This window comes from Aspergillus sclerotioniger (assembly GCF_003184525.1).
Source record: "Aspergillus sclerotioniger CBS 115572 chromosome Unknown BO94scaffold_3, whole genome shotgun sequence".
Taxonomy (NCBI): Eukaryota; Fungi; Ascomycota; class Eurotiomycetes; order Eurotiales; family Aspergillaceae; genus Aspergillus; species Aspergillus sclerotioniger.
The window spans coordinates 1,188,828-1,204,833 of record NW_020290993.1 but is presented as its reverse complement, the minus strand read 5'-3'; the positions used below and the strand labels follow the sequence as shown (position 1 = coordinate 1,204,833).

Here is a 16,006-nt window from a genome sequence, read left to right as displayed (position 1 = left end):
CCAAAGGTGTCTTAGTCTCGCCCGTCCTGCTGGTCGAATCAGAATGGTTGGCTGATGCAGAAGGAAAAAGCGAGAGAGATTCAGGAGACGTCCAACCATTAATCTACCTGATAATATTAGGATCCATGATACGATAAGTGAATGATGCCACCATCTCGAGCCGAGCCAGGTGGGTTACCGCCATACTACTAGGTAGGATGATGGTACCTGAGCAGCTTGGATATGGCGAGTCCCTCTGGATTCTGGTATGACTTGCAGCTGCAATGAGAGTAATCGTAGAATACCTCATCCCTACTTGGACCTTGATATTCGAGATCAGAATCCTCAAAAGATTTTTATTCCCCAGGTGTAGATACAAACTACTTACGATACACTTCATCGGGGTTCCCCTCGTGGATTTTTAATCGGGCCCCCCCAAGTGATCTCTTTACTTTTTTTTTGCCCCTTCTCGGTTCTATGAACTTTGATCGAACAAGAGGGTGAACCAGATAACAAGAAAAATTTTTTTTTTATCCCAGGGCCATCGCTGGAGGGGCCCAAGTGAACATAGAAAAAAATAACCAGAGCGTAAAACGAAAAAGAAAAAGGAATACAGGCACGGTTCGGGAGGGTGTGTGCCTGGCGTTCCTTCTCGCGTTCTCTGGAAAATCCCGTCCGCCTGTCTCCGCCTGTCAGTCAGTCGGCCTCCCCTAAAGTTGAGAGCAAGTAGCAGCATCCCATCATTTCCATCCTCCCTCCCCCCCCAATTATCTCCCTATTCCCTTCCCTTCCCTCCCACACTCTCAACCCCTCTTGCTCTTCCTCTCCCCTCCTCTCCGACCCATCTTCATCTCTTCCCGTTCGTCTAGTTTTTCTTTTCCGTCCTTCCAGGCTCCCTCCCCCCTGAACGGCCCGTCTTCTGCTTGATTCAGAAGACAAGGTGCCTAGGATCTGGTTATCGTTTCCTTCTCGATCTCCTTTTCGGTTTTGGCATTGTTCCTTTCTTGTTTCTATTCCATCATTGTTTCTAGCTCTGGTTTCTTTTCTTCTCTGTACATGGCTCGACCGCTCTAGACAGCTTTTGCCATCCCTGGAGCCTTGTGTTCCTCACGTCGTACCTCGTCGCCAGCTCTCCTCCCTCCTCGATCGTCTGATCTGAGCCTTTCGTTTCTTTTGTCCTCCACGCCAGCATTCGTTTCCAAATCGACCAGCCGCTTTTCCTTAATTGTTGTATCAGTATAATTCATTCGGGGCATCTTCCGTGAGAACAGGTACAACCATCCCGCAGCCTGCCTTCCCCCACCCCCCCTTTCAAGACGGCAACCACAATCGCCTCAGAGAATCATCAGTCCTCGAGAGTCCAGCCAATCTGTGAACCCGCTTGTTCTTGTGCAATCCTGACTGACAACTGTGTGTAGTACAGAGTTCAACCCCTGTTGTCTTCTCCCTCTATTCCCTTTTACCCTTTCTATCTTCTCACTCGGCTTCATCTCGACGTTAGACTGGGTCCATCCGGTTTGGGTGCTGCGGATATCCGACGAGCGCGCCTTTCGACACATCTCATCCCGGAACGCCGCCCGCTACGCGTCGGATGCTGTTTCGTTCTGAGTAGTGGAGGAGAACACCATGGCTGCGTTGGTACAGACAATCCCCCAGCAAAGTGGCACGGTTTCTGTGCTTCAAACTCGACCATCATCTTCTTCCGGCACCTTCACAACTTCTTCCCAAACCTCGCAACAACAAAACCCGCGGAACTCGACGATGTCCTGGAACCCATATAACAATACCGGCAGCTCGGGAAACTACAGGGCAGGCCACCCGGTTGTGGCCCCCTACGCCTTTAACAGCAACCCCAACCTCTCGAATTCACCCAATATGCAAACCCGCCAGTCGCTGTCCCCTCATCTAAGGCCAGAGCACCGCACATCTTCTGCCCCTTCAGTGCCTCAAGGGTCTGCAAGTCCTGCCAACGTCGGAGTCAACTCGCGTCTTATCCATCCTGCAGCTGGTTCTGTATCAACTTCTTCCTCGAACTCCTCCGTCCATTCCTATATCTCGAAAGACGACTCTGCGATCCCGACTAGACAGCTACGTGCCGATCCCCCCTTGCGCCCGCTTTCTACCGTCAACCTACCTTCATCTTCCTCCTCGACCTTCATGAACATATCTTCACCCACCGTCGCCCGCCCGTCCCCCGACCGTTATCGTCGTGGAAACCGGCGACCGGATAATGCAGCGGGCGCACAGCCCGCATCGACGCAGCCGAATGGGCCTGGGTCAGCACGTGCTGCACCGATAGCCATGGACGATAGCTTTCTCCACTCCAGCGCCCCTAGCATCTCGGGGACGGTTATAGAGAGCCCTCGCCGCACTGGGCATGTTCGAGTGCCCAGTGCCGATGACACCTCTCGTGCAGACAAACCCCAGACAGAGTTGGCCAAAAGATATCGGCGCCGGAGCTGGGGAAACATTGATAATGCCGGTCTCATCAATATGCAGCTGCATTTGCCTACATCGTCCCCGACCCCGACAACAGGTGGGCATGATTACTTTGACCAGATCGCTCGACCCCGATCGGCTCAGTCTCACAGAGATGTTCAGGGAAGTATCCCATCCGCCAATTCCTCAAGCTCGTCTGTGCGTGATGCAGGACACATCGAGTCCGCATCCTCGTCCAGCAAAAGTGGCAATAAATTGGATGACAGCAAACGATCGACAAAACCATCGCCGCTGTCTCAGCCGGTTGAGGTTGACTCCAAGCCCCCGACTCCGAAGGCATCCCAACCCGCTACCAACCCGAAGCCGATCCCCACGGAGAGCCTTGCTACGCAACGTCTTGCGGAGATCACGCAGGGTGACCTTAAGCGGCCAGGGAAATCTAGACTGAGGAGGGCTTTCTCTTTTGGCAGCGCATCCGAACTTTTGAAGGCCTCCTCGCAAAGCAAGAAGGAAGCTTTAGCTGCCGAGAAGGCTCGCAGGGAACTCTTACAAGAAGAGCTGGGCCCAGAACAGGCGGCTATAGCCGAACAACAGGAGGCGAGCGGCTTAGGCGAAAGCATTTATTCCTCCCATCACCAGGGTCGCATATTCAACAGTTCCACGGACAATCTTTCCGTTTCATCGACAGCATCCTCCGCCTCAATCATGCTTCGCAAGATGGGGAAGGGAATGAAACGATCAACACGGTCGTTGGTGGGGCTGTTTCGCCCGAAATCGGTTGTGAGCACATCCTCGACAGATGGTGTCATTATTCAGCCAATGGCGCCCCAATTGTCCGTGGTCAATATCGAGGCAGAGAGGAAAAGCACAGCCATCACCTCAGACTCGCAGGACCACTCGCTTAGTAGCTCATTGCTTCCCAAGTTGGACTCCGACACATCGAACGCCGTGAGCCAGGAAGATGGAGCCCTTGACAAATCCCAGTCGCGTAAAAGCATTGTTGGAGGAGACAAGGAGCGGGCAGAGGTTCTGGCAGCAGTGAGGAAGGGCATACTTAAAAGTACGTTTTTCGAAACATGAAGTTTGCTGTGATTATGAGGTTGTCATACTAACACATGACCTCAGAAACTTACTCTGACCCGGCCAACGCTACCTATACGGTCAAGTCATCTGAGAACTCCACCGGCAATGACTCGCCGCATTCCAGCGTTCCTAGCACCCCTGAGGACCAGACACGGTCTGGTAATAGGCGGTCCGATGCAGTGAAGATTGCTGGCGAGGATGACTATCTATCAGAAGGACGGTTCCTCACTTCGGAGACAAAGAGTGCACCTATCACACCACAAGCTCTGATGCCAAAGAGTCTTGTTTTTAGCCCTCGGATTCAGTTCCACGAAACATGGCCGAGTGGAGAGTACGATCGACGAGGTGACATTGCAACATGTAACCGGTTGACTCCACTACTTGCCCAGCAAATCAAGGAAGAACTGAACAACTTCAAGATGGTGAGAACCCCAGCACACCTTGCTGCTTCAGATTGACGTGGATTGAATACTAACTTGACCTAGGAGATGGAGGTCCATGAGACATCAAAAATTTATACTCACTTCCTCTGAGTCGCTGCATTTCGAATGGCGTTCTTACTGCGTGTCTTGTGTTATTTACCCTCAGGAGGAGTGTTGGATCTATCAACGGCATGGTATTGAGCCTTGGTGGCTTCTAGACCTGTTTCCTTTTCACTAGAGATATTTTGGTTTCCGTTTTCAGTCCGGCCCCGACTCGGTGTTTAATTGTTCGCCGAGTTGGCGGATGCGACCGGTCGCCCTTTTGTTGCTTTTGCTATGCGTTCTGGGTGTTATGGCGACAGCAACTATCAGGTCTTGGTCTTGTCACTTTTTTCTCTTATCTTTTTTTTCTCTTTCGTTTTTCTGCGCATGGCGATTTATGGGGATTCTACCACAGCAAATGAAGAATAGTGGATCGGATGTTGGAGGCATCGCCTGTGAACCGTTTCGGATCATTTGGCTTCGATCTACGTCGCACCCAGGATTTGGGCTCCGATTTACTCTTGCACTTTATCCCCCGGCGGCCCGGCACGTTCATGGTTCCTGGTTTCTAATCTTATCCTTCTACTCCAGGCCCGTCCCCTGGTCGACCTTGCATCCGAGCCACCGAGCCACACCGTCTTTTAATCTCGTTTTGTTCTGCAAGCGTGAAAATTGGGCAGCATCTCTTTGCACATTGTCTCATAGTGTCATAGTGAATCCTTCGTTTCCTGTTTTGCACGCCCGATCCCTTTGTCGATGTGTTCTCCGTGTACAGCTTTCTGGAATTGGTCACGCAGTGGAGGGCTCACCATTACCGCTCAGCATTGGCTGGCCAGATCAATGCAATACCTTTTTGCAAGGCTTCTCGAACACCTGTCTCCGAATTGTAGACGCTTCATGGGAGTCGCATGTTTGCGATCCTAGCGCCTAGCAAACGCATCCCTTGTAGTTGTAGGTTCATAGGGTTGAAGTAGCCCACTTGCCCCTGGCTTGGTTGCTCTACCTTGCTATCCATCGTGACTAAAGAAAGTTTTTTATTGAGGATTGTACCGTGGCGGGAGGAAATTGAAGACCAGGTGAAGGGCGAGTGGCCGCACTAAATAAGGGCTAAGGGCCGAGGACCCCCACGCTTTCCACGGTTGAGGGATCGAATGCAACGCAGCCCCGTTGCCCTACCACGCGAGAGATCCCGAAAGTAGAAATCGCTCTGTCATCTGTAAGGTCTGAGGGGCCTGGATAGCAAACTGGAACCCGGTCCTTGCTCTCTATTTTGCCGAGGTGGACCCGATGAGGGTAAATGTTGGCCGGTCACGCAGGGTTAAAAAAACTCTCGGACTGGGGGTGCCATGTCATCGGACGGGGGAAGACGTCCTTAGCTTCGCACCGGACCCGGTATGACGGGATGTTCTTCGCTAGCTAGGTAGGTACTTTTGAGCCGTGGAGTTATCTAGTGGGCTGATTTGTTGCGGGTGTTGGGTGTTGGGGACCGGCTATATGGACGCTGATGATCAATCAATTAGCGGTGACTCCTGCGAGTCCTGCGGCTCCTGCGTAAAGGAAGGGATTAGGAATGATGACTGATGACCAACGAGAAGCTCCACGGTGGAGGCACCTATCATGTTTTATCCTTGAGGCCGGTTGAAGCCAAAGCCGGGGGTGAGGTAGGGAGGGATCTTCCGCTCTCGAGCGTCTTTCGGGCCGGGCTTCTTGGCTTTCTCGGGGCCAGTCTGGGGTTGCGCGAGCTCGGCTGGTCCGTTGATGTGGATGGTCTCATACTTTAGTGACTTTTAAGAAGCGAAGCATATCTAGTAAACAACGGATAAATATGATTCTGATTCGGACCAGCCACACGACGACGGAGATGCAAACAGCCGGCGAGGGGAGAGAGTGTGAGTGGAAGGAAGGAAGGAAGGACCCCCCCGTTGGCAGGGACCAGATCACGGGAACCCCCACGTTTTCCCTCCGCTTTTTTTCATCTTCTTCCTGGGCTTCACATCCCGGGTCTCTGCAATCTGCATCATCAGACATCAACATCATTATTCTCCTACCACTTCGGCAACCCCCACGCCAGTCGGGCCTCTCCACCGGGCATCCCACCAGTCGCGACGGTTCCCCTAATGATCCTGATCTCATCTCCAGACTCTGCCCCATCTCCCTCGTTTTTCCCCGACCTGTCTCGCCCCGCTTCGGGTTCCCCCATTGGCGGGGTTGGCATCTCTGCAGCTGGTCTCATTCCCGATCCCTTTTGCCATGTTTCCAACATGCGGCTTTTCCTCTCCCCCCCCCGGTCTCTGCCTCCCTTCCTTCGGGACCTTCGTCGGCTTGTTGCCGCTCGGTCTGCTAGTCCTCACACAAAAAGGTCCCTGATCCCGACTTCAACTGGCACCATGTCCCCGTCGATTTCCCTCCTCTTCTTTCCCATCTCCTTTCCCTCCTTCCCGTCCTTACTTCCCTATTCTTCTCTCCTCTCCTCCGCTCTTCTCTATCTATCTCGCGTTGTTCTTGTCTCTTCTTCTTGCCTCTTCGTGGGCCTAATTACACCACCCTAGACAACCATGTCCCCTAAAACCTCTCATGATATCGAACGGGATCTCGACAAGAGCCATGTTGACAACGTTGAGGTCGTTCCCAATGCTGTGGCCAACGCCGACAGGCCAAATCCCAAGAAGGAGGCTCCAGCCTATGTGGCTGGCCTGACTCCAGAGGAGCGTGAGAAGGCAGAGAGGGCCCTGGTCCGCAAGATCGACCTTCGCCTTCTGCCCATGATCATCATCATGTACATTCTCAACTACCTGGACCGAAACAACATTGTAAGTGACATATTCACCGCATCAACGCCTCTGGCCCTGTGCTAACTGTCTCCGGCTTACTAGGCAGCTGCCAAACTGGCCGGTCTTGTGTCCGACTTGAACTTGGTGGGTGTGGAGTATCAGACCTGCGTCAGTATCCTGTTTGTGGGGTATTTGTTGATGCAGAGTAGGTGCAAGCCACTTGTCATTGATATATTGGATACTAACGATAACAGTTCCATCTAATCTACTCCTCAACAAATTCGGAAAGCCTGCCCTCTACCTTCCCGGTGCGATGATGCTATGGGGTATAATCTCTACTTGCACAGCTGGGGCTCAGAGCTATGCGGGATTGGTCACTGTTCGCTTCTTCCTCGGTTTCGTGGAAGCTGCTTATTTCGTACGTATTCACCGACACGAAGAAGAAGAGTCTTCCAAAACACCTTACTAATTCAGTTTACTGTCCTCTAGCCTGGCTGTCTCTACTTCCTGAGTGCCTGGTATACTCGCAAGGAACTTGGATTCCGGACCGCAGCCCTCTACTCCGGCTCCCTCATTTCAGGCGCCTTCTCCGGTCTTATTGCAGCGGGAATTACTGAGAACATGGACTACAAGTTGGGTCTTCGAGCTTGGTTAGTAAGCCTGAGAGAAGCGCACTTCTACGAGGAATATAGATTCTAACTCTAGTATATCAGGCGCTGGCTCTTCATCATCGAAGGTGCAATCACTATCGTCGTCGCCTTCCTCTCAATCTTCATTCTGCCCAACTTCCCACGAACCACCGGGTGGCTCACCGAGGAAGAGAAAGAGCTGGCCGCTTGGAGGTTGGAGGAGGATATTGGCGAGGACGACTGGGTGGACAGTGAGCAGCAGACTTTCCTGCATGGAGTCCAGTTGGCTTTTACCGATATCAAGACTTGGATTCTGGTGAGTACATATCCAAATAGGGTCTCATCCCACGTTGCTTACCCTTCTAGATGCTGCTCATCTTGTGTATCGTCTCCTCTGCTTCCGTGACAAATTTCTTCCCGACCGTCGTCAAGACCCTCAACTACGGCAACATCGAGACGCTTCTTCTCACGGCCCCTCCGTACTGCCTGGCTGTAATCTGTGCTTTTGCCAATGCCTGGCATGCCGACCGCACTGGCGAGCGGTATTTCCACATTACGCTCCCTCTATACTTCTCTGTAGCAGCTTTCATCATCGCTGCTACAACCACCAGCATTGGCCCGCGTTATTTCTCCATGATGCTGATGGTCCCATCACTATACACGGGCTACGTGGTAGCCCTAGGCTGGATCTCGAGCACCCTTCCTCGTCCGGCCTCAAAGCGTGCCGCAGCTCTGGCAGGTATCAACTGTGTCAGTAATGCCAGCAGTATCTACGCCAGTTATATGTATCCCGACAGCGATGCCCCACGATACAGTATGTACCACCCTCAGTATCCCATGTCACCTTTTCCTTTTTCAATTTTCTGACCATCACAGTCACCGCTATGAGTGTCAACTGCGTCACCGCCTTCGTAGCCATTCTATCTGCAACCGCCCTCCGCTTCATCCTCGTCCGACTGAACAAGCAACTCGACCGTGGTGAGGGAATTAGCGGTGCTGTCTCCTCCGGAGGCATCCCGGGCCAGGCCAGCTCCAGGGGCTTCCGTTTCTTGGTTTAAAACACTTCTCACGTACAGAACCAAGTTGTTCTGGTTCGCTTTATACCCCGATCCGAGCAGGTTATGCTTTTGGTACATTACACAATATCCCCTGCTAGGACTTGGATTAAAGTAGTTCGCTTTTATGATGAACATGCACGATGCAATGTGATGCAAAGATTTTGGTTTGTCCTTTTGGATATTGAATGAAGACATACATATACTATATATATTACAGTGTTTGATCACACTACCCAAATCACACCTGGATTTATTTGAAGATAAACTTATTCATTCATACCCCCACTAACTTACACAATCAAGCATACTTCAGCCTCTCCTCACTCCACCCAGGCCGCAACTTACTCGTCTCCAACCCAGCCACATCCATCGAACTATCCGCAACATAATTCACCTTCCATCCAACACTAATCGCCGCTCCCGCCTCCGTCTGCGCCCACACCGCAACTCCAATCGTATTCTCTCCAGTGTAATCCAAAATACCCACCGGAACCGGGAAGTCAACCTGGTTGCCAATGTACGGATTAAACCGACCATACTGGTACCCGTTCACGAACAACTGTGCCCGGTACGCATTACTCGGGGCATTGGACGGAGTTCCAAGAACAAAGGAGATCGACACGTCCAGTCCCCGTGGAATATCCAGGGGAATCGTAGTGCGGAAGAATTTGACCGTCGCGCCGGTGAAGGAGAGGTTCTGTGCCGATGTGGACGGCCACGCGCTGTCGTCGAAGCCGGGGAGATGCCAGCCGACGCGCTCGGCGTAGAGTCCGTCTTCGTTCCAGGCGCCGCGGACGGGGTCGAGGTTGGATTCGCCGCCTGCGGTGCCGGCGACGCGCCAGTGGGTGAAGGCGTTGGAGTTGTCTGAGCTGAGGAGACGGGCTTCGAGGATTCCGCGGGGGTTTAGGGCCCCGGTGGTTTCGTCGTGGCCTGTGTCATCGTGGACGATGAGGAGGGTGTTTGAGGAGGTTGGGAGGGTGGCGTTGGGGAAGACGAAGGTTTGGTTGGCTTGTTCGATTGAGGCGTTGCCGAGGTAGGAGCCGATGAAGTGACCGTTCAGCCAGGCGGAGAAGCCGCTGGTTTGTGTTAGATGCTATTATTTTCTTGTCGGTTGTGTGTTTGTAGGGAGGGGGGTGCTTACAATGCGCTGCCTCCTTGGACGTTTAGGAAGACGCCGGAGGCGGTGCCGTTGAAGTAGCCGCGCCAGAGGCGGACGCCGTTGTGGAAGCCTGCGTGAGTGAGTATTTTGGGTTTCCTGCTTGGGAAGAAGAAGAGCTTACCGTATTCGTCGGCGTAGAGAACTGGTAGTGTGGCGGGTGGGCTGGGGTTGGCGGTCGTCATATGGTTGGCATCTTGGTCGCAAGGTTAGTGTCGCTCTCAAGTTTGAGTTAGAGTTTGTACTCACCAACCCACGCTGGACCGGAGGCATCGTACGTCGGGAGTACCTCCGGTAGGCTGTCGTTGACTTTCCACGATGAAAAGGTCGGCAATTGAATGGAAGGAGGCGCAGCGATAGTAGCCTTGAGACTACCATATGAGGTCTGAGACGTCTTCAACTGCTTTCCGTTCCATGTGACGGTTTTGACCTCATCGGATGCAAAGGCTTCCAGAGTCGTTTCATTGATGGAGTCGCCCTTGATTTCAAGTGTCGACGTTTCCAAGCTGACAGAGCGAACAAGATACGGACCTTGTATGAGGACTATCGATGGGTAAGCACGAGTTGATGAGGTAGGGAAATAGATGATATTACCAGCCTCATCCTCTGGAACGAGAGGGTCCTCAGTGAGGGCAGGGGCCCAGAAAGTGTAAGCTGCAGTCCTGTCCAGAAGAACTACTCGAATATCGCTGTCGAGCTGCAAGATACTCATGCCCTCGGACTGAGTAAAACCCACAGTGAGACTGTCACTTTCTGGATGGAAGTTGATACTTGAACAACCTTGACATTGAGCCACAGATCCCGTCTTCGCGCCCTTCACAGCGAATTCCCCGGACTCGCCTGTCGGCACCCAGAGTACAAGGGTCGGCTTGCCGTCGATGACGGCGTGAGTGAGGACTTCAGCAGTAGAATACAGGAGAGTCTCCGAGCCAAAGGCGAAATCAGTCACAATGATCTTAGACTGATGACCATTGAGACGGATTACGCCTCCAAGTCTGGGGACTGTTAGGGCCCCCACAGACGTATTGACACGCAGGTTGAAAGTCACGTCGGTGCCCACGGTTGAGTCTTGATGAAGCGTGACATAGAACCCAGCATTGGTTGCGGGGTTGCGCAACTCGTAGGCAGTGACAGCCGTGTTGTTCGTGTACTGCGTTCCATTACCGATAAGGTCGGTCATTGTCAGGTCTGGTGCACTGCGTGTAAACAGTGACAGCAATTTGGTCTCATAGTATTTGGATGCAATGGAGCGGTCCTCGGAGATCGGAGCGGAATAGTCATAGCTGGTTGCCGTCACAGGCGCAGCAATAGCGCCCCAGCTTGTTCCTCCGTACACCATGTAAAGACTCATGGCCGTCACCCGCTGGGCAATGTTCCACCGATAGAAGAGGTTGACGAAGTCCGCACCAGTGTCATCGCTGCATCCTCCCTCAGGGCCAGCCCATGGGTTATAAGAGCCGCCCTGGAACTCGGGCATGAATGATGGCACCGTCGGCGAGAATTCGAGGAAATAGTCGTAGTATTCAATCACCTGGTAAGCCACATACTCTCCATTCGTAGAAGTACACTGGCTAACATCACAAGTCCAGCACTAGAAAGGTCAGACAAGCCAATATTTGATCGCGACAAGCGACTCACCGAAGGATAGGAATCCAGGCCAACAACGTCGACGTTGCCTCCAGCACTGGACCAATCGCTACCCCAAGACATCGCATATAGATTAGGCTCATTTGCCGTAAAGGGCACAACGATACCGTTCTGGCGGGCGCTACTTTCAAGAAGCTCCATGTAGGTGATTGCGGTCTCGTTGGGATCCCTTTGGCTGGGGTCGCTGAGCCATTGATCGCCATATTCGTTCTCAATCTGGTAGCAGAAAGTATTATGACCATTTGTGATCTGGTACTGACTGGTGATCTCTGACATTTTCTCAAAGTATGGTTTCCATGCCGCAGTGTATCGCGTATCGTTGTTCCGCAGAGTTCCGTATTCGCCAGTCGTAAGCCAAAGGGGAAATCCGCCCGCGCTGGCTTCGGCGTTGATATAAGGACCAGGGCGTACCATCACATACATCCCAAGCTCCTTTGCAAGATCGAAAATCGGCGTAATATTACGAGCACCGGTGGAGAAGTCGACAGTGTGATTGTTCGGGGAATGCCACGCCCAGCTCGAGTAGATGGAAAAGGCAGTAAAGCCAGCAGCTTTGATCTTCTCCATGATATCTCTCCATAGCCCAGGGACCGGTATGCGCCAGTAATGAAACTCGCCAGAGAAAACGAAGACCCTTTGGCCCTGAATCATGAAACTGTAATGATCCCACTGCACGTCTGTAGTCAGGCCGTCATCGTGAAGTGGCCATCCAGTTTCTTCTGACTGATTCTGAGTAGCGGCCAGAAAGCCTATGCTTGAGAGCAGAAGAAGGCATAACTGGATGATTCGCGCCATGGCTGAACCTCACGCTTACCGTATGCGGGGACCAGGAATGGATGTCCTTCGAATATCGCGAAGAACGGACCGGGTCAAGAGGATCAATTTATAGCCCGCCGGCGCACGGCAAGGGCAGATTTTGGCATCAAATCTCTCAATAACCCAGGCCCCCGCCCTCCAGCTGGAATTGTGGCGTAGCGTTCATAACCCCATGGTCATTTCCAAAAGTCTCTGCAAGACCGAACGACATCGTCCGTACTCGGCCGCTACGTGAAGAGACTAGCGAGAGCCGAGCGGGCTCAGTGAATCCTTTAGGTGCGATGGAAAATGACTGGGCCGCAAAGCCGGATACACTGGGGAAGTCATCACGGACTGGGGCTTGAATGATGAAATGGTGCCGATTGCCCCAGTTTGACCAAGTGATGGTGAGAGTTTGAGGTGGAGCCAGGTCAGGGACCAAGGCCGTTGGCCCGGCGGAGTTGTCAGCCAACGTGGGGTGGACGTGTCTGTGGGGTGAGCTAGCCAGGGTTTTTCCTCCATTCACAGCACTGGCCGGGGGTGCAATTTTCCCGTGGGAATCCGATGGCTCGACAGCTGCCTAGAGATTATCTTCAGGGAGGTGGTGTGCCGAGGTACGAATGAGTGGCCATCGCGACCAAACTCAAGAACTCAGCATGTCAAGCGTGCAAATCCCCTTGAGTAGATAGATACACCTCCAAACGATGCGATCAAGAACGAGAGGCCCTCATTATGCGGGCGTGTTATCTGGGGAACCCGCGGGGGAACCAGAGCCTTCGGAATTGGACTGGGAAAGACGGAGAGGAGATGGAGAGAAGACGGACCCGAGATGGAGGGAGCCGGGCACATGACCCCACCCCCCCCGACGGGGAACTGGAAAGACCAGTCGAAAACGTGCACTTTCTATCCTTAAAATCGCTCAATTCCAAACTATTTATGACATTGACATAGGTTACAGTACTTTTCCAATCCCATCCTAAACCCCTAACAAAAAGCCTCCCCGTCCAGCTGAGGGTGATGTTCGAAAGAAGTGTATATACACACCACAAGGTCGGAGGGGATGATTATGAACAAGAACGGCGCAAGCAAGGGCAAACAATCCAAGAGGAGCCGTTCAGTGGGGGAGAATAAATACATTACAAAACCGTATACACCTGGACCCAGGGGTAAAGTCAGTACAGTACGAGGCTGCTGTCTGACGGAGGGCCGGCCAAGGACCAGCCAACCTCGCCGGGGCCCGGCGGCGGAGAGCCGCGGGGCTGGCAGGAATGCAGCATGGCCGAAAAAACCCGCGTGAGCAACCCGACCGACATATCATACATCACCGAACCGTCACAATGCAAGCATGGCCAATGCAGCGATTCGGCCCGAGGCGGCATGCTGCCCAGCCCCGAGAAAGATCTTCAAAGAGTATTTTAAACTTGGTTTCGAGTCCCTGACAAGTGACCCAAAACCAACGCTGCCGGGTCTTTAAGCCGACCGGTCCAAGACCTCGTAGGGGTTGGAGTCCTTGGTGTCCACAACAATGGCAGCAGAGCTCTGAATCTCTTCCTTGGTGGTCCGCTTGGCGCTCTTCTTGCTGGCAACGGTCGAGAAACCCGAGTCGGAGTCTTGATCACTGTTGCCGGCACGCGTCCTCTGCTTGGCAGCGGTAGCGCGGGTGCGGATGGGAGAGTTCTCGGCAGTCTTCTGCTGAGCCTTGGTCGCCCGGAGAGCCTTGACCTTGTTCACAGACTCATCCTCCGTGACTTCGCTGGTCTCTCCGCTCATCTCAGCCGCCTTCCGGATCTCGCGGCTCACACCCTTCAGAGCATCCAGTCCGGCTTTCTCGGCCGCGTGCATGTGGGTAGGTTGACGGGGACCGGGTTCCTTGCGGTAGAGGTACGAACGAACGAAGAAACGGGCGAAGAGGTAGGTCAAAGGCAGGAGGTACATAACATTGAGCCAGATGGCGAAACCCTGACCGCTGGTGTCCATGCAGGTAACCATCGGACCGACGTGGAGCACGCGAACAGCAGCAGAGCCTTCAGTGGCGCCCACATTCTCAGCAAGACCTTCGGCACCGGCAGCCCGGAAAGCAAGCTTCTTGATCCACGGCACCAATCCAGCGCCTGCAGCGCCAACAGCCACACCTGGGGTCTCAACAGGAGGGACAGGGGCAGACTGGCCCACGGGGAGCGTGTAGCTGAAAAACAGATAGGAGGCAGCCATGGCGGAGCCAATGACGAATTGAGTGATCTGCATGGTGGTCAAGGATCTCTTGATCACGGTGGGAATGCGAATACGCAGAGCAGTGAGGGTATAATAGGTGTACTAAATTCGACAGTCGGAATATATTAGCAATGAAACTAATCTAGCAAGAAGGGTGCGTCACACATACCATCAAAGCATGAATTCCAGAGTTGACCAGGGTGAAGATCCAGATCGGAGCCGCGACGTAACGAATACCAGCCCACATGCACATCATGGCACCGGCGTGGTGGTAAGTCTGCAGAGTCGAGCTCTTCTTACCCTTGGCCAGGATAATGACGGTATCGAGAACCTCGTAGAACTTGGACAGGTAGAAGATCCAGCCGAGGAAGGCCAATCCCTCGTTCCAGAGACGGCCGAGATCCGTGGAGTCCGGAACACCTCCCGCACCCAGACTGAGCTCCGGGTTGCGGAACATCCACTGGTCGGCTGTAGGGTCGTACGTGGCGGCATTTCCGTAACCACGGGGCCCGTTGATCTTGCACAGCGTATCGGCAACAGCCGCGACATAGTTGGGATCATCCCGAGTCGGCCACGAGTTACGGAAGGCCCGAATCATGCCAGCAAAAGTCCATGCGGAGTAAATGGCCAGGAAGACATTGTGTAGGATGACGAAGAGCTTAAACAGCCTAGTCTGGCTGAAACCCCATGGCTTGTATCCTCGACTCTTGTTCAGGCGATTGACGAGGACGACGGTCACGGCGTAGACACTCGCGATTGTGATAGGAACGCGCACGTCCAACAGCTGGTTGTAGAGCTCCGAAGGGATGTTGAAGGGCTGGTACCACGTCGGCTCGGAAACCACAGGAGCAGGAACGGTTGCCGGGAGCTCGCTGGGAGGGAAGTTCAGGAGGGATGCAGGAGGCAGGCCGACGCGGATGACGGCCGGGTTTGCCTCGCCGCCGACAGTGAAGTCGTACATGGTCGGGGCGCGAATGGTGGAGATTGAAATGGCCTGATGGTGAGGAAGGAGATAAGAAGCGTAGTGGGACCGATTTCAAGGGAGAAATAGAATTAACCGGACACCTTTAGAATCAATGGTGTAGACAAGCAGACGAGGCGAAAAAGAAAAGTCCCCAGGAAAATTTAAAAGGCCAAGTCCACACGCGCGACTGGTGGGAAGGGAGGCGCAAATCCCTCTGTGAATGGGGATAGACAATAATTGAAGGCGCGACCAAACCTTGCGACACGGCGAAGAGCAGGAGGAGAGGGAACGGTTGGTCAAAAGAACCGTGATCGCTGGCTACAAGAAAAAAGCAAGGCCGGACTGATTAATTCATAATTTCAGATCAGTCAATCTCCGGATTGCTGCGCCGTGGATCAATGAGAGTCGTGATGATCGCGGCGAGTGGAGCCGCGCAGCGTTTTGTTGGGAACTCGGCGGTCTTCAAACCTCGGCCCAACAAAGCATTGCTGGAGAGCTGAGCTCTGGCATGCTTGTGAATGTGAAGACGTGGCAGGCAGCGATAGAGAAATGCTGGATTATCCTGGTCGATAACCGTAGATGATAGTAGTCGAAATGGTTATCCTCGGTCCGCCGATCCTCTTTGATGCATGCCTTGTCTATAGTACATAGTAGTATCTACTCTATACTTCGGGTGTTTGTTTGTTCCTCACCTGACAACCTGCCCGTCGAATCCATTGAAAAAAAAAAAAAAAAAAATGAAATCCCCTGGAAGACGAGTCAGGGTTCAGCACTGTGTCCAATCTAATGGACCTCATGCCTCCTTACGGA

General features: G+C 53.2%; 4 protein-coding genes across 4 annotated transcripts; 2 read left to right on the top strand and 2 right to left on the bottom strand.

The window, feature by feature from the left end:
- The first annotated feature begins 1,119 nt into the window (after window positions 1-1,119).
- On the top strand, window positions 1,120-4,089 carry BO94DRAFT_531236 (uncharacterized protein). The gene is made up of 2 exons (XM_025610854.1): window positions 1,120-3,478; window positions 3,544-4,089. Exons 1-2 carry the CDS (start codon window positions 1,606-1,608, stop codon window positions 3,957-3,959), a joined length of 2,289 nt encoding a protein of 762 aa, XP_025472070.1. The 5' UTR covers window positions 1,120-1,605; the 3' UTR covers window positions 3,960-4,089.
- Window positions 4,090-6,415: 2,326 nt separating this feature from the next.
- On the top strand, window positions 6,416-8,691 carry BO94DRAFT_224559 (putative MFS transporter). Its single transcript, XM_025606244.1, has 7 exons — window positions 6,416-6,775; window positions 6,839-6,941; window positions 6,991-7,154; window positions 7,226-7,386; window positions 7,450-7,681; window positions 7,732-8,179; window positions 8,242-8,691. The coding sequence occupies exons 1-7, from the start codon at window positions 6,521-6,523 to the stop codon at window positions 8,421-8,423; spliced, it is 1,545 nt and encodes a 514-aa protein (XP_025472069.1). The 5' UTR covers window positions 6,416-6,520; the 3' UTR covers window positions 8,424-8,691.
- A 30-nt stretch (window positions 8,692-8,721) lies between these two features.
- On the bottom strand, window positions 8,722-12,021 carry BO94DRAFT_542561 (glycoside hydrolase family 35 protein; the record flags this gene model as incomplete). The annotated part of the gene is made up of 5 exons (XM_025613095.1): window positions 8,722-9,499; window positions 9,565-9,652; window positions 9,704-9,775; window positions 9,829-11,170; window positions 11,218-12,021. The coding sequence occupies 5 exons, from the start codon at window positions 12,019-12,021 to the stop codon at window positions 8,722-8,724; spliced, it is 3,084 nt and encodes a 1,027-aa protein (XP_025472068.1).
- A 1,383-nt stretch (window positions 12,022-13,404) lies between these two features.
- BO94DRAFT_224416 (elongation of very long chain fatty acids protein) lies at window positions 13,405-15,376 on the bottom strand. Its single transcript, XM_025606243.1, has 2 exons — window positions 14,402-15,376; window positions 13,405-14,334 (listed from the first exon to the last, which is right to left on the bottom strand). Exons 1-2 carry the CDS (start codon window positions 15,191-15,193, stop codon window positions 13,492-13,494), a joined length of 1,635 nt encoding a protein of 544 aa, XP_025472067.1. The 5' UTR covers window positions 15,194-15,376; the 3' UTR covers window positions 13,405-13,491.
- Between the last annotated feature and the right edge of the window lie 630 nt (window positions 15,377-16,006).